The 23,167-nt window shown below is 35.5% G+C and overlaps 1 protein-coding gene across 1 annotated transcript; it reads right to left on the reverse strand.

Moving 5' to 3' along the window:
- Positions 1–2,102: 2,102 nt before the first annotated feature.
- LOC115438731 (mucin-3B-like) lies at positions 2,103–22,335 on the reverse strand. Its single transcript, XM_030162517.1, has 12 exons — positions 22,243–22,335; positions 20,813–21,145; positions 20,605–20,710; positions 16,837–16,911; positions 14,920–15,014; positions 12,816–12,921; positions 12,611–12,732; positions 12,371–12,476; positions 9,365–9,439; positions 5,459–5,529; positions 3,166–3,298; positions 2,103–2,213 (listed from the first exon to the last, which is right to left on the reverse strand). Exons 1-12 carry the CDS (start codon positions 22,301–22,303, stop codon positions 2,114–2,116), a joined length of 1,383 nt encoding a protein of 460 aa, XP_030018377.1. The 5' UTR covers positions 22,304–22,335; the 3' UTR covers positions 2,103–2,113.
- Between the last annotated feature and the right edge of the window lie 832 nt (positions 22,336–23,167).

Genomic DNA, 23,167 nt, shown 5'->3' on the forward strand with positions numbered 1-23,167 from the left:
TTCATACCATTACTGTAGCTTTGCTGTTCTTGATAAACCTGATCTGCACTGACATGTTTGAGTGTAAATCAATTGTTAATTGTTAGACTGTAATTAACTTTTTTTGTTGTTTGTCTGTTTGTTTGGTTTTTTTTTTTGTTTGTTTGTTTTTTTTGGGGGGGGGTGTTAAACAGTTTTGTTTTGTTTTTTTTGCATATTATCTCCATGAAGTGAGTAATAACTAGTATTAGAATATGTTACAATGTGAGAAAACATCAGATTAGCAGCATTAAACATGTTTTTATTTCATTGTTTTGATATAATTTTCTGATATTGGGTTTTAAATATTTGTGTCTTTGCTCCAAGAATATAATGCATGGTGTAGCATGGACATGTTTGTAAATCCATGAAAAAAACCCACAACAACTGAAAATCGAATGTTTTCAATTATTTAATTCTCTGATCATGTAGATTTTCTTAGAAGCTCAGAGTATTGAAAGGTTATTATATCAAAGACAGAAAACTGAAGAAAAAGGGACCTTTTCAGTAAACTATACCATTAACTGAATATAAACAAAGTTTCTACAACCACTGTCATTTGTCAAACTATGTGAGTTTTATTGATGAATCAGTGTTGCAGAAACTGATGTTTCCACGTTGACTATGGAGTCATTTTACATTCAAATGGGTCATACCTGGTACTAATGATAAGCTGAAAAACTGGATTTTACATCAATCATTTACATCTAGTTACATGTATTGATAGGATTAGTTGTTCAGAAGTTATTACCCTATAACACCAAACATATCATATTTGATACATGATTTTTGAAGCCCTCTACATGATCAGTGTGCTATTTTTTTCTTGAAAAACCTGTTGTATACAATTAGATACATGCAATACACAGATAATCCACCAGGGGAAGGAATTTGTTCACCAGAGGCCTTTCCAGTGACACTACAAGATTGTCATTAATGAGGATGGAGGCAGAACTTTGTCAGTTTTGAAAAGAAATTACCAATTTGATAGACATGTTTGTGCTATATCATGTTTTTGTTTGTTCAAAAATAATAATATATCCACCGTCAACTAAAACTATCTACTAATAAAATCTGTTTAATACCTGTTGATCCATGAATCCTGTCAATATATATGTAAATAACTGGTGTTAAATACAGTTTATCATCTTGTCATGGTCATCAGACATGACCCATTTGGACGGTCAGAGGCTCCGTAGTTACCATGGAAACACTGTCATCTTCTACAACATTGATTCACCAGTAAAACCCATGGAGTTGGATCAATGACAGTGGATGGAGATGTTTGGTTTACATTCAGTAATTGATATCTTTGCTGAAAAAGTCACTTTTTCTTCCATTTTCTCAGTTTGTGATATAACAATCATCAACTTTAATCTGAGCTTTTATGAACATCTACATGATCAGTGAATTAAATATAGGAAAATACCTGATTTTCACTGAAAAAATGCTGAATAAAGATGATAATATTATAATTAATGGTGATAAATCAGTTAAGAAAAGTTACATATAGAGGAACTGACATAAAAGTAGCACTGGGTTTTTTCTGGGTTAAATACATTAAATAAATCATTGTGTTTATATCTGACCTGTTTTAAAAATTAAGTCAACATTTTGGGTGATGCATACAATGGTAAAGAGTCATCCACATGTTACTATGGCAACCTGTCCATGTGTTACCACATTCTCATGTCAATAAAACAGAGACTTTTCAATATTGTAGTCCAAAATTTATTTTCAGAATAGTTGAACATAATATGTAAAAGGTTTTTTCCTACTTGATATCACTTTCTGTCGTGAACCGCGTGTTTTGAATTTTAGTGTAAAGCTTAAAAAAAATTGATGTTCATTTGAAATCCACATGTTACTGAGCAGTAATTTGACATTTTTCACCTAAATAGTTTATCTCCCCAAATTTTGTTATACATAATGTGAAAGTGCTTATAAATGGCTACTCAAATATGTATAATACATGCAGATAAGTTACTCTGCTTACATGACAGACACTGTTGAACATCAGATGTGTCCACGTGTTACCACGTGATCGGACCTATGTGTAACAAACTGCATAGATGCTTTTTTTTTTCTATCACTTTCAATTAATGTCCAGTTTCTTCAGCACATCTGAGAACCACAGTTCTTGGGTGGACACACAAAAGTAATCAGGGCGACCATCCAGCTGTTTCAGGTGGACTCTGTGAACGGAAAATAAACAGGGTGAAAATGAAATACGCAATAAATATCATTCATGTCTGCCAGTACAGTTAATAACTTCAGTGTGTTAAGAGTTTTAAAAAGTGGAGGAAGTTACACATTTATTCCCTGCTGTGTGAGATTTTCTACTTAAAAGGTCTCATTAGGGATGTAATGATTACCGGTATAATGATAAACCACGGTAAAATTGCAGACGGTTAGTATTACCGTTTAAATTCTAATTGTCATAATAATGTTTGATTACCCCACCTTTAGGGGAAAAAAAACCCTATGTAAAGATCTGCTTTTATGTCAAATATTTGAGTATAGTTTTAATTTATTACAATTTTGATTTTATATACCTAAAATTTGGAACCAATATTCACTTTTAAAGTCTTTGAAAAGGTTCGTTAAGCATCTTTGTGTTATTTATTCAATAAATTATATACATTTTTCAAATCGGATTCTATATTTTTTTGTGTGTGTGTGTTTTTTGTCCTTTTGTGTTGATATAGTAGGTTAAAGTGAAAAAAATAATAGACAGATGATATAGATGAAGTTGTGCTGAAAAAAAAAGATCCCGGACATGGGTATAGTAAACATTTCTTTTTATATTATATAAAGGCAAAATCAAAAGTACTGAAAAACAGCAAAAATAGGCTCAGACACCCAAGGGTTAATGCTTGAATGTTTCTGCCAAGAAAAAGTACGTTGTGCCAATTATTTTATTTTATTTTTATTTATTTATTTATTTTAAATACTACCTGGTTAAATTGTTTCAGTGTGTGTATTAGTATTTTTTGAACATTTTGAGCACAATTTCAACAATACTGCGATAATAATGATAACCGTGATAATTTTGGTCACAATAACCGTGATATGAAATTTTCATATCGTTACATCCCTAGGTCTCATATGAGTAGAGGTGGCGTAAAAGTCATCAGAGAGACTTACTCAAGATAGCTGGGGCATTTGAAGGAATTTACTTCCATCTGCAGCGATTCAACATCCGTTGAGTCAATGCTTGTCCAGTCAAACGGGGGGCAATACAGAAGCGCACACATAACGTCAATTCTTTCTGAAACATCTAAAAATAGAGTCATGTTATGGCATTTATCACATCATACTGTCAACAGTGTTTGTTATTAGAGAAGTTGCATATGTTCTAAGTGCCACTAACTACAACTACTGGTTTGTCTTTAACAAATAATATCTGCATGCCTCCTGGATCGACAGAAGGTTAAAGGTCAAAATGAAGCACTCTCAATGAAAACTGCAGATTTAAGTGACTTTAAAGGGGCTATATGTAGTATTTCTACTATCAAACACTAAAAAACTTACATAAAATTAAAATGATCATACAGAGATGAGAATAAAAGGTTATGCGGTTCTGCCAAAGATGCCAATGTAGAGATATGAACTGAATATACAGTCGCTGAAAAAACGATTACACCATCAAAAGTCATCAAAAACAATAGTTATGCAATCAAGTACTAACTCCTGTGTGTATCATGTGACTAAAACAGACAGAAAAGAAAACATGGAATGCCTAAAAGCACTGTTTTTGGCAGAAGATATTGATGTAAGAACTGAAGTGATTTTGGTTATTGTTAAGAAAACATGGAAAAATGGATAGATATCAGCTCTGAAATTAAACTGTTACGAGCTATTTTTGTTGTTATCATTATATTTGTCCAAACCAGGCATTAAAATGAACAGGAAATTGAAGAAAATAAGGGGTGGTCTAATATTTTTTTTCCGTGACTGTATTTACACTGACAGTCTGTTTATGTGACCACTAGAGGGAGTAGTGAGGCACTCTACTATGACCCATTATGCAGACGAAAACTAACACCACTTTTGACCAAAGCATCAAAAAGTGACCAGTTGAGATGAGAACCATAAAGAAACAACTTTTAGAGAATGCTAGAAGCGCAGTTGTTGTTTTCACCACTGGACACAGCTGTAAATGATTTTGAGTTTGATGATGAAATATCAGCGTTTCTTCTACACGGGTGAGTTTAATCATGAGGCTTATGAATATATAAAGTTATTATGGGATGTTCTTATTTTTGCTAAGTTCACCCTTTGTTGATCCACAGTTCTAGCTAAAGTGTGATAGTTCTTACCGTGTTTGTTCGATTGCAAACAGAAAACAGAGGGGATTTGTGGTTTTACTTTGCCTGCTAAAAACAGAGCTAAGCTAACAGAGCTATAATGTAAACTATCAGCAGACAACGTTTGAAGGTTACAAGATACTGTTATTTTGATCATATGTCAAAATAACAAAATGAGTTTTTGATTAAGGAAGAAAACTTGATGATATTATAATACAGATGGGTGTAAGCAATGGTCTTTACACTTTATTCAGTGAGCGATACAGTCTGTGGATACTTTACATAGCATTGATTCGTTGGCGGTTTTGGTCAACCTATGTGTGTTCTGGTACGTGACTGCCCCCTGTTGTTGGGAGTCAGGAATATCAATACTACATATAACCACTTTAATGTTTGGAATGTAAATTACTATCTGCTTGAAAAATGTAAGGACTTTGTTTCACAAAAAAAAATACAACTGTCAACAGCAAAGGAAATTCCATAAAAAGTTATCGAAAAAACTGATGAATTATTTTGTTTCCAATCATGGCAATGATTATTTCACATAATTTCACTTTCCTGGGACTCAGGAGGATATAGGGATAGGAGCGGCAAATTATTCACTTGCAATTTGAGGGCATAAAATGTAAATTGGTTGCAGGAATACACCAAATATTGATTTAATGTGCTAATATTAGGGGTGTGGCAAAGATACAGTTTCATTCTGTCATCTTTTGTGATTACACCCCCCCCCCCCTTCTTTTTTTTTTTTTTTAATTTATTTTTTTTTACAGCCTGTGTTTGTTCTGTCTGTCCTGAGCCTTTAAGTTATGAGGATATTTACTCCACTGGTCCACAATGTATAAAAATGAACATTGTATGAACACTGGCTATCTACTCAAAAGTCTGTTTGGAACTACTGTAGAAACACAGCAATGAAAAATGGTGACATGCTACCTGTGGCAATACAATCACCTCAATCTAAGATGATGATGACGTCAGTTCTTATTTTTATGTGATTATACACTAATGGACTTCAGGTTCTTCCAGAAGTACAACCAACCTGTTACATGAAAATTATTGTTTGTTTATGAAAAGAGCTCCATGATATAATAGGTGTGTGCAGATTATGCTGTGTATGGAACACTCACGCAGTACATGTACCACTTCCAAACTCCTTTGGGAGGACACATAATCCACAGTCTTCAGTGTAGTCTGACGGCTGGGGGTTAGTCAGGTAATACAGTATTATTATTAAGATCAGCTTTGTGACAGAGTTTTAACCAGGACTAAGAACAGAGCACATGTCACCACATCTAAAACCTTCCACTGGTTTTCAGTTAGTTTTAGAACAGACTAGTAACGGCACTGATCAGTGAATGGTTTAGGCCCAGAGTGCATCTGTGATATGTTTAATAAACAGAACCAGAGCTGGACTTTTAGATCCATGGACTCAGGTCTAGTTGAGCCCAGAGTCCAGTCTAAGCACGGAGACGCAGCATTTAGCCTCAAACACATGGACCAAACTACTAGTAGAGGTTAAACTGATCTCAAATGTGCCTCTCAGTTATTAACTCCATAACTTACACTCTTTTATTTTGTATTTTATTTATGTATTTATTCTTTGACAGAGACAGTGCAGTCAAACATATCTGCATAGCTGATGCGATGCTTATAGAGTTTATAGCTAGTGCTAATTCTCAACTCCAGACCCCAGTTGGGCTCTTCTTCAACATTGCAGTACAAATATAAAATACACAGCATTTAAAATAATCATACCATACAATTCAATAACCCAGTGTTGCATTTATATGATATGAGGCATTCATTCACTCATTCACTCACTCTCCCACACAATACACACAATATTTACAGATGAGAACAGTTATGTTTTGTCTTTAACCAGGTTTTGGTTCCCAGCCTGAACCAGGGTGTGTGTTTGGACCAGTTTAATGAGTTCAGTTGCAGCTTATCACACTGTAACACTATTAATTCATACTGACCCATAAGTCTCACTGCTATGCAAGTTTGGAGTACTATATATTTACAGTTCTGTGCAAATGTCCTGGGTCAATATATAATTGAGGGACGTTTGAAGTCCATGGGATATATTTTGCATACATCTTTATTAAAAGCAAAAATAATAATAATAATAATGTTTTTATGTTCATTATGACCAGGTCTTTAAAAATTCCATAATTATTTAATTACGGAAACAATCAGTTATTAATAAATGGTTAATAAATAATTAATCAATAAATTACTAGATATATTAAAATGTCAACTAAATAACTGTCCGAATTTAAAAACAACCACCTTCTAATTAACTAAACAATGATAAAATGAGTTTATTCAAAATTGGTTTTGATTGTGTTCTTTTTATTCAGTTGAGATAATCATGACAGATATTTCTTTTTTGGCAATATATCACATTTTATATGGAAAATAACAAATTGTATCTGTATCTGAGAAATCACTTTCAACTAAGTTACCCATTACAAAAACACCTCTGAAGGAAGTGTGTTAATTCCAAATCACATGACCTGCTCCACATGATGTCATTTCCAAGAAAACGCTGGCAAGACTCCAAGCTATCTTCTTTCTCCTCTTTCTTAGTTATTTAATATAAAGTAGTGTGAATAAAATGTGGATTTATCACACTCTTATGTCAACACTGTTACTACAATATCTTTATAAATAACTTTCAATTTGAATTTAATTCATTTGTATATATGATAATTAGAAGAATCTTTCTGTAAAAATGCCATGTGGTGTTACGGTTATGTTGATTTTAGGCCTGAAAACAGCAAAAATGTCAACTATACCTGTCAACTATGTTACCCTGTAAAGGGAACTCAAAAAGCCCCACAATTATATATTAACCCTCCTAGTCCAACATTAGGTTTGTTGGTTCAGTTCAGTTCTAAACCACACACATGCATTTGTCAGTCTGTGTATTAAAGTCCAATCTGGACATATGTGAAGTATAAAGAGCAGTAACAACAAAGTTTCAGGTACAAAAAAAACACCTTCTATAAACCAAAGTGGTAGTATTTAGTGCAGTGGATCCCAACCCTTTTAGGCTCCATTTTAACATCACAAATTTCTGGCGACCCCAGACATTCAAAACAGAGACATTTTTTTGCTAAAATAAATTTGGTTTTGATCATGTAATAGTTTGCTCTACTATGTAAATGTTAACTAAATGTTAACTTTAGATGACATTTAGGCTATATAATGTATATAATGCACCTTTTTGGTGTCTGTTTCTCAGTGTCTCTTGGAGATGTCGTAGCGGCACCAGGCAGGTGAACAAATCTTTCCATTCTCTGTTCAGTCTGGTTTTCTGACTATGACTATGTTGAAGCGTAGTAATGCATGCAGTCACATGATCAGGTCAATGAAGATATGCCCTCTCAGATATTATATCCCACATTTTATCTGAACTTGATTTTTATTAGGAAAAGTGTGTGGTGTTTTAATTATAATAAAATAGATAATGAATCATTAAAAAATATATTTTAGGGTCAAAACACGGAATTCGAAATCTCGGGACGGGACATTCAGAGACAATTTGACAGATTATTGTTGCTAAATGACCCACATTTTTACTTTTAAATTCATTTTTGCTTTAGTTGGACCATAAGGGATTATCCAAAACAAGGAGTTACTTTATATTGAAATAAATGTTGGAATGGCAATGAATTAACATCCGCTCTCTGACGGGACATTACTGTGTTTTGACCCTTTATTAGAAATTTTTTTTTTTATCAATTACTATAAATTTCAGGCGACCCCAAGTTTGAAAAACACTGATTCCCTCTGCATTTGACATGTCTGTAACCCTTTTGTTCAGACAATATAAGATTTACGCATTTATTTTCTGATGTTTCACTCAACACATGTCAGATGTTTCTAACTGTTTGTGCTGTTTCTTATCATGGGGTCAGAGGTCACACTAAATACTGACTTTAGCCTTTAGAGCCCATCTAGTTTTTTGTGTGTATTTTTAGGCTGTGTACATATTTCCTGTATATTCTTGGTGCACACAAAGAAAAGAGAATGAAAAATAATTAAGCACGTTCATTTCAATCCTAAAAAAACAACAAACCTAGATGTGGCTTCAAACTTTTGTACAGCACTGGATATACTTTTTTTAAATCAATTATTTTTATAATTTTAATATATATCATTGGGTTAAAACAGCATGACATTTTTCCAGCTACTACATCATCATCGTCAGTAGTACTAGTAGTAGTAGAAGTAGTAGTACATAGTAGATACATGTTGATTGATTCAGTATATTTACAGAGAAAGCACAAAACTCTCTGTATGTCTTGTGTTTTGCTGTAAAACAAAATAATGAAAAGAATAACAGCGTAAATAATGATTTCAACTGGAGCTTACTAACTACAACACAAAATGTAGTGTTTTTAACCCATAAAGATGTTGTGACTGTTCACTAAAAGTTTCTAAAATCATTTATCACCATTTATTATAACATTATCCTCTGTATTTTGCGCTTTTTCAGCAAAAATCATGTATTTTCCTCAATTTAATTTACTGATCATGTAGATGTTCATGGAAGCTCAGATTAAAGTTGAGGGTTTTTATGTTAAAAAACGAAGACAGCTGGAAAAAAGTGACTTTTTAAGTAAAAATATCAATAACTGAAAACAAAAATTAGTATCTATAACCACTGTCGTTGATCCAACTCCATGGGTTTTACTGGTGAATCAATGTTGTAGAGGATAACAGTGTTTCCACATTCACTACGGAGCCTCTGAACGTCCAAATGAGTCATATCTGATGACCATGAAAAGATTACAAACTGTATTTTACACCAATTATTTACATGGATTAATAGGATTAGTGGATCCGAAGTTATTAAACAGTTTAGATCAGTGGAGGATGTCTGTCACTAGTCACTGTTTGGGTCTTTATGGTTCATCTAATTTGCTTTCTACTTTCTGTGTTGTTTTGAAGAATACACTTTAAATGTACATTTTATGACACAGAAAATCCAAACTGCTGGAGGTCACATAGCGCTGACTCACCTTCTGACAGAGTCAAAATAATCCAAGAGACTGGGTGGAGTCACACACACCTCTGTGCCATCCATCAGTGTTTCTCTGGAAAAGAACAGTTAAATTTCAGTTAGATTCACCATCTTTAACCCTTTCATGCACAGTGGTCACTCCAGTGGACAGTTATTCTACAGCTGTTCTCTTGTACATTCATGGATTTTGTTGTTTTACTTGCATATCAACCAACACGGTGGATACTTATGCACCATCCCATAATACACTGCAATTCATACCATTATTGTAACATTCTTGTTCTTGATAAACCTGATCAGCAGCAACATATTTGAGTGTAAATCAATTGCTAATTGTTATTAGACTGTAATTAACTTTTTTTTTTTTTTTTTACGTTGTTGTGTTTTGTTGTTTTTTGCATATTATCTGAGTGAGTAATAACTACTATTATAGAATGTTAAAATGTGAGAAAACATCAGATTAGCAACATTAAAAAAAACATTTATTTCCTAGTTTTCACACAGTATGTCAGTAAATACATGTTTCTTTGCTTCAAAAATTAAACGCATGGTGTCCAGCTGAGTGGATATTTTTGTAACTCCATGAAAAATAGGTTCATTAAAAAAAAAAAAAAAAAAAAAAAAAAAATTCAATCACATTGTTTTTTTAATGCCTAAAGAGGAATAAAAACACTCAGGAAAAAAATCTTGATTAAGGTTCTCATAATTCATGTATGAAAGGGTTAAAAGGCAATATTTGTCTTTGATTACAAAATATGGCAAAAACAGCTAAAATGTCTGTTACAGTGAAATTACAATCATACGCAACCTAATAAACTGCTTTAAAAACCCCTTTAGCCCTATCGGCCCCCCGCGGGCTGAAAAAATTATATTAATATTCATCTACTATAAAAATATAACAAATCAGGACAACGGATGTTTTTTTCAACTTTGTTTCAGGTTAGTTTAGGTTTAGGTGCGTTTATTTCAGACACAGACATGATACAAAACATATGAAACAAATATAAAAAATAATAAACAATGCACAAATAAAAAATCAAACAATAGAAAAATAATAATAATAATGATAAACAATACACAAAAAATCAAACAATAGAAAAAAAAAAGTTGCTCAAAGTTTAGATCCTAATGTTAATAAAAGTACATCAAAAATGTATTTTAGTGCAAACTTTAATGTTCAAACATGATTTTTAATCTTTGTGGGGTGAAATATACGCTATTAAAAATCTCCAACACGAACAATTAATTTATGCATATCATCGTCAATCCAGCTGAAAAAAAACAGGCGAGGATAAAAAATTCCAATTTCTCTTTTAGTTTGTTACAGTTTACTCAGGCATAGTAATAGATACAATATTTTAGACAATGGGAATAGATTCTGTGAGGTCTCTAAATGTCCATAGACACCAAGAACATCCATGTGAACCTTATTATTGTGAAGTAATTCTTCATTTACTTTGGGTATGTCTTTTTAGGTGTTTTTCCCCTGAAAATATGGTCAGGGTTAAACAGGTTAATGGGCTGTATATACATAATAGTTCTACTTTCAAATATGAAAAAAATTACCTAAAATTATTATATTGTAGAAATATGAACTGAATATATTTACACCAACAGTCTGACTGGTTTGTGAGCACTAGAGGGAGTAGTGAGTCTTCCACAGAGAGTAAAACTAACACTATGAGGCCTTTGACCAGAGTGTAAGAAAGTGACCAGATGGGATGAGAACCACAAAGAAACAACTTTTATAGACAAAGAAAGTGACAAAGAGATAAAAGTAGAAGCACTGGGATGTACTTTATTCATCCCCCAAAGGAGAAATTCAAGTGTGTACAACAACACGAGGCAGTAGTAGCATTAGTCATAGGAGTTTTTCTTACATGGGTCAGTTTGATTATGAGGCTTAATGAAGTAATGAAGTTATTACCCCGCCCCCCAAAAGGGGAGGCAAAGGGTACTGTTTTTGGTTTGGTTCATTTGTTTATTAACACTCTAACAGCAAAACTATTGGTTGAATTCATAACAAATTGGGTTTATAGATTGCCAGCGACCCAGAATAGACCTGATTACATTTTGGGAACAGTAGGTCAAAGTTAAAACTTTTTCTGAATTTTTAAAATCTTTTTTCCCCCCATTTACTTATAATGGGCAAAATTTCAAATGTCTGTAGTAGCAAAACTAAAATGCAAAAAAGCAAAAGTGAAATTTGTATAGGATTGAATTGTGTATTTAACCCAAACCACATCCTTTTAATAACCCTAGTGCAGTGGTTCCCAACATTTTCTGGCTTGTGACCCCATTTTAACATCACAAATTTGTGGCGACCCCAGACATTCAAAACAGAGACTTTTTTTTTTTTGCTATAATTAATTGGAGAAATGTTCAGGGTGTACCCCGCCTTCACCCCTATGTAGCTGGGATAGGCTCCAAGTGACCCCCATGACCCTAGTGAGGATGAAGCGGGTTCAGAAAATGAATGAATAAATGAATAATTGTTGATTTTAGACAACATTTAGTCTATATAATGTATATTATTATGGACGGAGGCAGAAAAGCCAGGTGTAGATTACTGCACAAAGTGAGAATTTTATTTTCCTCGGTCAGGATATGTACAGTCAGTCCAGCTTGGATTTACAATTAATACTGAACAAACAAGAACTCAGACTATGAATTCTGAAAGAGCTGCAGCATCTGAAACTGACCACAATGAACTTTTGAAAGATAAACAGTACCACAGTGCTTCAGTTTCAGCTTCACAGTTTGTCATGTCTTTTATGGATTGGGATTGTCTCTGTCAGATCATGGTATATTTTTATTAGTAAGTTTTGTTTTTATTTTAATTTTTATCAATTACTAGAAATTTCAGGTGACCCCATTTGAATTCCAGGCACTGCCCTAGTGCTTTACTGTCTAAACCTCAGTCTGCATTTTCCTGCATATGAATGTCATTTCTGGTAGATTGGGTTAGTTTTTGCATTGACCGGACGACACAAAGTGTACTTACATATATTGAGTAGAGTTGCAAGTATCATTGGGAAACCAAATCATTGCACTTTGACATGAGGATAGACGTGTTATTTCTGTGTCTCTGCAGCGACATTTGTTGACAGCTTGAAAGAGAGAAAACATGGTTTATAAACAGCAAAGACTAATTTAAGCCGATCTGGTTTCAGTTGGTTTTGCAGATGTAATACAGGTTATGGTTGTACTGATTTTATTTAGATAATGAAACAAATGTACAGACTGGTTTTCGGTGTCTTGTCAGGAGGAAAGGATGGGAGTGTTCCAAGGTTCTCCAGCAGCCTCTCAAACCCCACGTCGTCTAAGTCCACACAGATGCTCCTATTATCATCTTTAAGGTTTACACTGCAAATGAAAGTGAAAAGAATTGTGGAACTAACTGCAACAAACATATTATTAATCAGAGACATTCGTTTTAGGAGTCTTACTAAATGAGTGTGGAGCAGGGGAATGGGTTCATTCTCACGAGGAGGGACTGGACAGCCTCTAGGGTGATGTTTTCCAAATCTGATGTGCAAACTTCACACTGAGGCACTGTAAAGACATGCATAAGGTCAATAGCATTCATCCTCTCTACTATCAGACTCTACAGTACCTCAGTCTGATCTATTCTTAAGCTGACGGTGTCATCGCCAGGAGATTTTAGTCCTGTTTTTGTCCTGTGACTTTTATTACCCAGGAGGCATGGGGTGTTGTTTTTGGTTCGGTTTGTTTCTTTGTTTGTTTAACATTCTAGCAGCAAAACCATTGGTTGAATTCATACCAAACGGGGTGTGTCAATTGCGAGTGACACAGAATAGATCCAGTTATATTTTGGAAACAGTAGGTCAAAGTTCAAATTTTTTATGGATTTTTAAAATCTTTTTTTTCTCCCATTTACTTATAATGGGCAAAATTTCACATGTCTGTAGCAGCAAAACTATTGGTTGAATTCATACCCAATTCGGTTTATAGATCACCAGTAATGCAGAATAGATGTCGTTACATTTTGGAAACAGTAGGTCAAAGTTCAAATTTCTTATGAATTTTTAAAATCTTTTTCTTCTCCTATTTACTTATAATGGGCGAAATGTCAAATGTCTATAAAAACATCAACTTTATTTCAATTTACTTCAAACTTGGCACATATATAGAGACAACTGATATGCTGACATCAGCACATGCATAGACATGATGACATCAGATGGGTCGATGCCAAAATAAGCTACAGTATGTGCAAGGGGCGGGGTTTGTTGTGCCTGGGACCACTTGTTATAGTAATGGTTTGTTTCCCTGATTCTGTCAACTTGTTCTTCCTGTTGGTCTTGCTTTTCCTGTTTGTCTGACATTCTCCCCACACCCTGACTGTTTCCACCTGTTCCCCATTACCTACTGTGTATACAGGGTGGGGAAGCAAAATTTACAATGAACATTTAGTTGTTTTTTCTCAGCAGGCACTACGTCAACTGTTTTGAAACCAAACATATATTGATGTCATAATCATACCTAACACTATTATCCATACCTTTTCAGAAACTTTTGCTCATATGAGTAATCAGGAAAGCAAACGTCAAAGAGTGTGTGATTTGCTGAATGCACTCGTCACACCAAAGGAGATTTCAAAAATAGTTGGAGTGTCCATAAAGACTGTTTATAATGGAAAGAAGAGAATGACTATGAGCAAAACTATTACGAGAAAGTCTGGAAGATACTATTAAAGAAGAATGGGAGAAGTTGTCACCCGAATATTTAAGGAACACTTGCGCAAGTTTCAGGAAGTGTGTGAAGGCAGTTATTGAGAAAGAAGGAGGACACATAGAATAAAAACATTTTCTATTATGTAAATTTTCTTGTGGCAAATAAATTCTCATGACTTTCAATAAACTAATTGGTCATACACTGTCTTTCAATCCCTGCCTCAAAATATTGTAAATTTTGCTTCCCCACCCTGTATATTATCCTTGTCTTCCTTTGTCTTACACCAGTTTGTCTCGTTCCACACCAGAAGAACCAGCATCTCATCTCCTTGTCTTGTCTTGTATATTCTTTGATTCATTTACCTTTATGTTCTTTTGTTACTTTGTCCAAGTGAATTACTATTTTTCCCTGACTGTGTGATTTTGTTTTTTATCATGTAATTTTGACCTTTTGCCTCGAAAGAGTGATTCTGAGTGTTTTATCCTCTGTTTATTTATTTATTTTTGTAAACTTTTTTTTCCCTCTACTGAGTGATTTTTATTTGTACTTTAAAAATAAAAACTGTTGACTTTAAGTTACTGTCTGGCAGTCGTACATTTGGGTTCATTCCTCATTTAATCGTGACAGACGGAAAAAGATAAATGAAGTAAATCTGTATCTGGATTTGGATCTGTACCAAACCCTTCCTACACATCTTTATGTTTCTGCTCGTAAAATCTAATATTTAATGACAAAACTCGTTGAACATCTCCTAAATGTCCCATGTCTTACACATTTTTAGAATTCTGTCTAAATTTTATGCTATGTCTGTTTTGCTCTAATGGTAAAACTCACCTGGCCTCAATAAAACATTACCATTGCCTTTGATGTCTATGGGAGCCGGCTGAGTGGTTGTGGGTAACTCTGTAGTAGGAGGTGGAACTGTGGTTGTAGGTTCCTTCTGTTGTGATCTGGAAATTTGGTTGAGTAATAAGTTCTTATCAACGTGCACAGGAATCGACTATAAATTTATCCACTTATCTATAAGGAAATGGTTGATCAGATTGTAAATATGCAGCGTTAACAGTAATATACAGAGCACACTGATCCAAAAGATTAACAAGTCACTTTACTGTAAATATAATGACACAAAATCAGCTCAGAAACACTTGGCTTGACTACCGTAACCTCTAGTACCCCTCGTTATTACCCCGTCCCCCCAAAGAGGAGGCAAGGAGTTTTGTTTTTGGTTTGTTTGTCCGTTTGTCTGTTTGTTTGTTTGTTTGTTTGTTTGTTTGTTTGTTTGTATGTTTGTATGTTAACACTCTAGCAGCAAAACTAGTGGTTGAATTCATACCAAATTGGGTTTATCAATTACCAGTTACCCAGAATAGATGTCATTACATTCTGGGAAAAGTAGGTCAAAGTAAAACATTTTTGGAATTTTTCAAATTTTTTTCTTTTTTTTCTCATTTACTTATAATGGGTGAAATTTCATATGTCTGTAGCAGCAAAACTATTGGTTGAATTCATACCAAATTGGATTTATAGATTGCCAGTGATCCAAAATAGATGTCATTACATTTTGGGAAAAGTAGGTCAAACTTCAAATTTTTTAGCAATTTTTAAAATCTTTTTTTTTCCCCCATTTACATATAATAGGCAAATTTTTAAATGAATGTATCAGCAAAACTATTGGTTGAATTCACACCAAATTGGGTTTATAGATTACCAGTGACCCAGAATAGATGTCATTGCATTTTGGGAAAAGTAGGTCAAAGTAAAAAATTTTTGGAATTTTTCAAATCTTTTTCTTTTTTTTCCCCTTTACTTATAATGGGTGAAATTTCAAATGTCTGTAGCAGCAAAACTATTGGTTGAATTCATACCAAATTGGATTTATAGATTGCTAGTGATCCAAAATAGATGTTATTACATTTTGGGAAAAGTAGGTCAAACTTCAAATTTTTTAGCAATTTTTAAGATCTTTTTTTCCCCCATTTGCATATAATAGGCAAAATTTCAAATAAATGTATCAGCAAAACTATTGGTTGAATTCATACCAAATTGGGTTTATCAATTGCCAGTGACCCAGAATAGATGTCATTACATTTTGGGAAAAGTACATCAAACTTCACATTTTTTAGGAATTTTTAAATCTTTTTTTTTCCCTATTTACTTATAATGGGCGAAATTTCAAATGAATGTAGCAGCAAAACTATTGGTTGAATTCACACCAAATTGGGTTTATAGATTGCCAGTGACCCAGAATAGATGTCATTACATTTTGGGAAAAGTAAGTCAAAGTTAAATTTCTTAGGAATTTTTCAAATCTTTTTTTCCTCATTTACTTACAATGGGCAAAATGTCAAATGTCTATAAAAACATCAATTTTGTTTCAATTTACTTCAAACTTGGCACATATATAGAGGCAATTGATAAACTAACATCAGCACATGCATAGACATGATGACATCCGCTGGATCTATACCAAAATAAGCTACAATGCATGCGAGGGGCGGGGCTTGTTGTGCCTGCCACCATTTTTTTCTTCTTCGTTGGTATCCTTTGTTTCATTCACCTCCTCCTCTTTAAACGACTCCTTCATGCTGTGGTTTTGTGTGATTTTACCAAAAATATTTCCAGTTATTAATGTCATCATTTAAGCCCATTATATCAGTTTACTTCTTTTATTTGTAGAGTTTACCGTGCATGTGGATGTGCATTGATCTCATGAACGATAATCTTGCTGTTACAGGTCACATTTACATTATATTTCATCAAATGACTTACCTTACAAGTTCACTGAAGTATGTTAGAAAGCTGTGTGCAGTAACACACACTTGCCTGCCATCTTGCAGTATTTCACTGGAAAACAGGAACAGAAGTCATTATGGGTTTTTTAAAAAATTCCTTCACATGCATTTATACTTTAATGTACGATTACAAGAAAAAACAGCAGTATTTTTAGTAGAATTCTAGCAGCAGGCCCGGACTGGGTATTCGGGAGGACCGGGACAATTCCCGGTGGGCCGGTACAATATTTAGGCCGCGAGGGCCGGAGTTCACTTTAAATATATATTTAATATTTTATTTATCTTTTTTTTTGGGGGGGGGGGGGGTCAGTCATAGCACTGAGTTGATCACGTAATCTGTAACCGCTGTTCCTGGGCCCCACCCCCTCTACTAGCAAACTGTTTTTTTCCTCTTTCTGGCAGACGCACCGTGACCTGACATAACATGTCCTTGCATACGGTTAGTAGCTCTATACTGTAGCTGTGGAGCATATACCGTCTGTGCTCTGTCGGCTGTGGATGCTCAGCTGTGTTTACTGTTTGAAACATGGATAATAGAAAGAGCAAGGGTGGTGCAGAGGAGGCAAGAATTAAAAAGAGGAAAGCTCTTGAAGCAAACGCAGCCAAATGCGCCAAAATCTGCAACTTTTTCACAAAAACGACCTCCCAGTTGACTGGTGATTTAGGGGTGATTTTTAAGGGTGATTTTTGATTCTTTTACGTCACCAAATGTACATACTTTTGTAACATACATCAGGAAAAAAAGGAACTATAATATGACTTGTGAATTGTACAGTATTTTTTGTTTTATAACTTTTGTAATACAATAAAATAAAAAAACAAAAACAGATTTTTTGGGTGTGAAAAGAAGCATTTTCTAAGGCTTTAGATCTAGTGACGCCATGCTGTCCAGCTTGTCTGTATTCATGTTACAGGTCTGATACTGTTGAGCTGTTGTCTCTGTCTCAATATTTTTCTGTCGCAAACGGGAAGTTGTAATTAAAGTAAAAAGAAAACACCTGATGTTCAATGAAAAAAAACACAAAATACAGATGATTAGGTCTCAATAATTTGTGATAAATCAGTTATGAAAAGTTCAATACAGAGAAAAAAATATATTGGAACTGCCACAAAAGTAACACTGGGTCTTTACGGGTTAAGCCTAGAAATATTTAAAGGTGGGGTGCAAGATGTTTTCCTGGAGCATTTTTTACTATATTGCTTAAAGTCCCCTTCACATTCTGATTACAACCAATTAATTAAATGCTCCAACACAAAAATAAAAATATTTAGTCACCTGTGGAACGGACAGGACTGAAAAAACACCATCCAATCATTTTAAGCGCCCAGTCGAAATGATTGAACGGTGATATGTCTATCAAACCCCTCTGTGCGTACTCCTCTTCATGCATAAATCGTGCGTTCTCCGAGGTTTGGAGCAACTGTACAGGAAGCGAAGCCAGAGCCAGAGCTTGGATATATTAGTTGTATTAGGATGGAAAGTTCACCGGCAAACTGTTTTATCACAAATATAAATATCACTAAGAAATATAACGTTAGCTAGATAGGTATGAACCAGTGGTGATTTCTCATAGACTGCAAGGGAAGCCCGGCTTCCCCTAAAATTACGAAAATTAAATGGTTAAATATGTACGGTTGTGTTGACATTTCATTGACTACAAATGTGTTAGAACACGTTCATCTCCACTACAGATGGTCCAGAATGCAGCAGCGCGTCTGGTCTTCAATCAGCCTAAAAGGGCACATGTCACCCCCTTACTCATTGAGTTACACTGGCTACCCATAGCTGCCCGCATCAAATTCAAATCTTTAATCCTAGCCTACAAAATTCTCCATGGGTCTGCTCCTGTCTACTTAGGTGCACTAATAAAAGCTTATGTCGCCCCACGACCACTCCGCTCGTCTGGGGAACGTAGTCTGGTGGTCCCCAGACCTTGTACAAGACAATCCAGGCTCTTTTCATGGGTCGTTCCACGTTGGTGGAACGCTCTACCAAGTGCTACAAGAACAGAGTCATCCCTGCCTATCTTCAAGAAGCTCCTGAAGACCCAGCTCTTCCGAGAGCACCTCCTGTCCTAGCACTTTCAAACATTCCATTTTAAATATTCTAATAAGGTTTTTCCCAGGACAACCACAGATTCTTTCACGATTATCTCTGGACCTGCTGCGGTGGTCCGGCCTCTTCCCTGCCCTCATCACCACCACTCACTTATCCTCAACCGCCTCCATGTGTCTCCCCCTACTCCCCCCTTCTCCCCCTCTCCCCCAGTCCCTATCTCTATCGCTCTCTCTTTTTCCCCTTCTCTACTCTCTCTCTTTAACCCCAACTGGTCAAGGCAGACGGCCATCCTCCAGGAGTCTGGGTCTGCTCGAGGTTTCTGCCTGTTAAAGGGAAGTTTTTCCTCGCCACTGTCACCAGTCACAAGTGTTTGCTCCAGGAGGATTCTGTTGGGTTTCTGTAGAATTGACTTAGAGTCTGGTTTTGACCAACTCTATATATAAAATGTCAAGAGATAACTTTTTTGTGATCTGGCGCTATATAAATAAAATTTGATTGATTGAGTGATTTAATTGGTTTTCCCCTGTAAGTCGCTTTGGAAAAAAGCGTCTGCCAAATGCGTAAACATAAACATAAACATAAACATCTCACAGACGAGTTCGTTCAGAATCAGCTTTATCACAAATCTACAGACTCGATGTTGTTCACTTCTCATACATTCCCGTTGCGCTGTTTTTTCATACGATCTCTGCTCAGTGCATTTGTCCGTAGACGCTCAGCGTCCATGCACTTCAATGGGACTGAGTGGAACAGTTTTTTTCATCGCCTCAAAACTGGACGGTAATTGGATAAATGCCACGATGTTGCCCCGCCCCCGGACGCCGGGCGTCTCTGGGGGTGAATGGAGCTGTGGGCGGAGCTCAGCTGGGCTGGACACAAGGCTTCCATGTGCTGATTGGAGGATCGGTTGAAAGGCTGATTACCGTTTGATTGACAGCTAGTTTGAGATCTACTCCTGCACTGACACAGTTCAGTTTAATACTGTCGCACATTCTGCTGTGAAAGAGAGAGAGAAACCACTACGAAATTATTCGTTCATTTCTTGCACTGTAAATAAAACACATGCATTATACTTCCTTGTTTCAATTTAACATAATTTCAACATTTTCTTGTTTAGTTGGTACGATGCGACCATTTTCTTAAAAAGGAACGGAGGGCCGAATTTATGTTTAAATAACTTAATTTTTTTTTTTTATGTAAGCCGACAATGAGCTTCCCCTGTCTGAAAGACGAGCAGCCGCCACTGATATGAACTGGGGCTGTTCTGTAAGAGTGGGGGTGTGGGAGGAGACTGAATGAGGTATGCATAGATTGGGGTCGGAGCTGGACCTGGGGACGGGGACTGTAGCCGGGGTCAGAGCCCAAGCCGGGGCTGTACGGGGCCAAAGCCGTATGGGGTCAGAGCTGGAACTGGCAAATTGTTGCTGTGCAGCGCTCATGAACCCTCAGGAACAAGTATTGCACATGCCAGTGCTCTGGAGGCGTGGCTTCAGGGGGGATGTCTGAAGAAAGGGGTTTGGACTTTTGAATTGAATATTTTCAAAATGTAGCTTGCTCAAACTATTTTTCGAAGATCTCGTACCCCACCTTTAAGTGGCATCAGTGTCAGGTTTACTGGTGAGGAAAGGACCCAGATACAGATGCTGGTGCCGAGATAATTTACCCAAAAAAGCGGTTTGGACTTACATGAATTCAGGTGAGCGACAGTTTTCCGTGGGAGGCCTGACCTCTGTGCTTCTGACTGGAGAAGTTTCTGTTGGGAGTTTCATGTTTTTACCGTCACAGTGACATCCTGTGATAAAAAAACAGCATAAAAAGCAAGTCTAAACTTTGCCACAGACTTAAGATTTATTTTATTGTCTTTGAAGCCTTTTATTGTATCTAAAAATCTCACTTTCAGGAGAATATAGAGCCCTGTGGTGTATCATGGGTATTATGTCGTCCTCTATCACCGGTGGTGGTTCAGTTATTGGTTCTGGCTGTTGGGTTGTATGTTCTTCTTCTGTCTGTCCAGGTGGAGCTGTTGAAGTTACCGGTTTGGTCGACCCCCAACTGGCTTGGGCTGGTTCCAGTTCTGGTTTGGGCTGGGTAGGTGGGTGCACCGTCTTTGTGGGCGTTGGTTTATCTGGTTTAGAGCTGCTCCAATGGGACTGACCAGGAACATGCAGACAGAACTCGATGGAACGAGATGAGTGATCGAGCTCAGCTGTTGTATTTGTCTCCAAATCTGTCAGGGTATAAAGACACACAGCATGGTTATATCACTATGGCAACAGTAATAGACTATAGAGAAAGACCACAGTATATCTGAGCCATAGACAAAATAGTACATTATGAATGGTCTAGTTCAGGGGTAGGCAACCCATGGCTCTGGGGCCACATATGGTTCTTGGACCCTTTTCCAGTGGCTCAAATGTGGCTTTGTCAAAAACCATATGGAGATGAATAACACTTTTTTTTTTTTTTTTTTTACATATTTGCTATTATTTATGGAAGTGTATCGCATTCACACACACAAAGAAAAAATTCGGCTCTGTTTTTCTGAATTAACGAGATAATTATCTCTGAAAAAATAAGAATTCGGCTCTGTTTTTCTTAATTAACAAGATAATTATCTCATAGAAACAGAACCGAATCTTTATTTTTTCAGAAAACAGTATCTCGTTGATTCGGAAAAACAGAGTCGAATTTTATTTTTTTGTGTGAATGCAATACGCTTCCATACAATACGTTTCAGTAATTATTGTCAAAACCAAAAATATTGTAAAAATACAGACTACACTCCCAACGAATTAAAAAATAGTAGTAGTAGGAGTGAAAGTAGACAAATTAGTAGACTTAATTTCATGAGATGTACAAGTATGTGGTTTGTGAATGTTTATGTATATGTATGTATGTATGTATGTGTGTGTGTGTGTGTGTGTATGTATATATATATATATATATATATATATATATATATATATATATACACACACACACACATATATATATACATATATATGTGTGTGTGTGTGTGTGTATATATATATATATAAACTAATAGACTAAATTTGGTTTTACATTTGTAAGGTGCTCAGGTAAAATACACACATTATTTATATAGCGAAGACTAAAAAAATGTAACTATAAAACTCTACTATTAAGTCACCTGTGCTTCTTCTTTCCCAACATTAACTTTAACCTCATTAACAGATGTTAAATCTAACCCTACACATGAATGGACAAGAATAACCATCATCCACACCAAAAAAAAAAACAAGCTGAAAGTATTCTCATGAAAAAATGTATGCATGCTCTTATAGAAATGAACAATAAACTTACTTTGGTCTGAAAGTGGGAGCAGGAGGATCAGCAGCAGGTTCCTGACACTAAGGGGGTCCATGGTGGATCTAGATCAGAAGCCAGCAGGTCTTCAGCCTCTGTGTGTTTGTTAACATGTGCAGGACTTCAGCTTAAAGGAGGTTCATGATTATCTGATCAACAACACAGGGAGGAAACTCTGAAGACGAAGACTGGCTTTATTTTCATGTGTTTTAAAGTTTCCAGTTGAAGAATAAGACGTGTTTTTTGGTGCAGTTTTGTCTAAGTGGACATGGAAAACACACACAGTTGTTAGCTTAGAAATGAAGTATCTTACAACCTGTCCTATGTCCAGTGGTGGAGAGGTCCCTGGAGAAGTGGGTATATACAAAATAGATCTCATTACATTTTGGGAAAAGTAGGTCAAAGTTTAAATTTTGTATGAATTTTTTTATATCTTCTTTTTCTCCCATTTACTTATAATGGGCGAAATTTCAAATGTCTACAAAAACATCAGTTTTCTTTCAATTTACTTCAAACTTGGCGCATATATAGAGACAACTGATATGTTTACATCAGAACACACATAGACATGATGACATCAGCTGGATTGATGTCAAAATAAGCTACAATACATGCGAGGGGCGGGGTTTGTTGTGCCTGGGACCAGTTGTTATGTTAGTGTTGAACATATGAAAACCAAACCATATGATTAGGGTGACCAAACGCCCTCTTTTGCTCAGATGTGTCCTGTTTTCACATCCTGTCTGGAGTGTCTGGACGGTTATAAATGAGCGAAAATGTATTGCTGAATAAAAATATAGTTGATTTTGTGCAGTCACTGGTGAAGTTTCTGTTTGATATTGATAAAAATCATACAGATATTGTGATTATTTTGAAGTTAGTGCTAGGTTAAAAGGGGCTAAAAAACAAAAAAAACAAAACA

This window comes from Sphaeramia orbicularis, chromosome 18 (assembly GCF_902148855.1).
Source record: "Sphaeramia orbicularis chromosome 18, fSphaOr1.1, whole genome shotgun sequence".
In the NCBI taxonomy this organism is placed as follows: domain Eukaryota; kingdom Metazoa; phylum Chordata; class Actinopteri; order Kurtiformes; family Apogonidae; genus Sphaeramia; species Sphaeramia orbicularis.

Coding starts and splice junctions, on each gene's coding strand:
- LOC115438731 (XM_030162517.1), bottom strand. CDS start 22,303: ATGGACCCCCTTAGTGTCAGGAACCTGCTGCTGATCCTCCTGCTCCCA. Junction 15,015..16,836: donor TACTTCAGTGAACTTGTAAG/GTAAGTCATTTG, acceptor CCAAATTTCCAG/ATCACAACAGAAGGAACCTA. Junction 2,214..3,165: donor AAATGCCCCAGCTATCTTGA/GTAAGTCTCTCT, acceptor TTCCGTTCACAG/AGTCCACCTGAAACAGCTGG.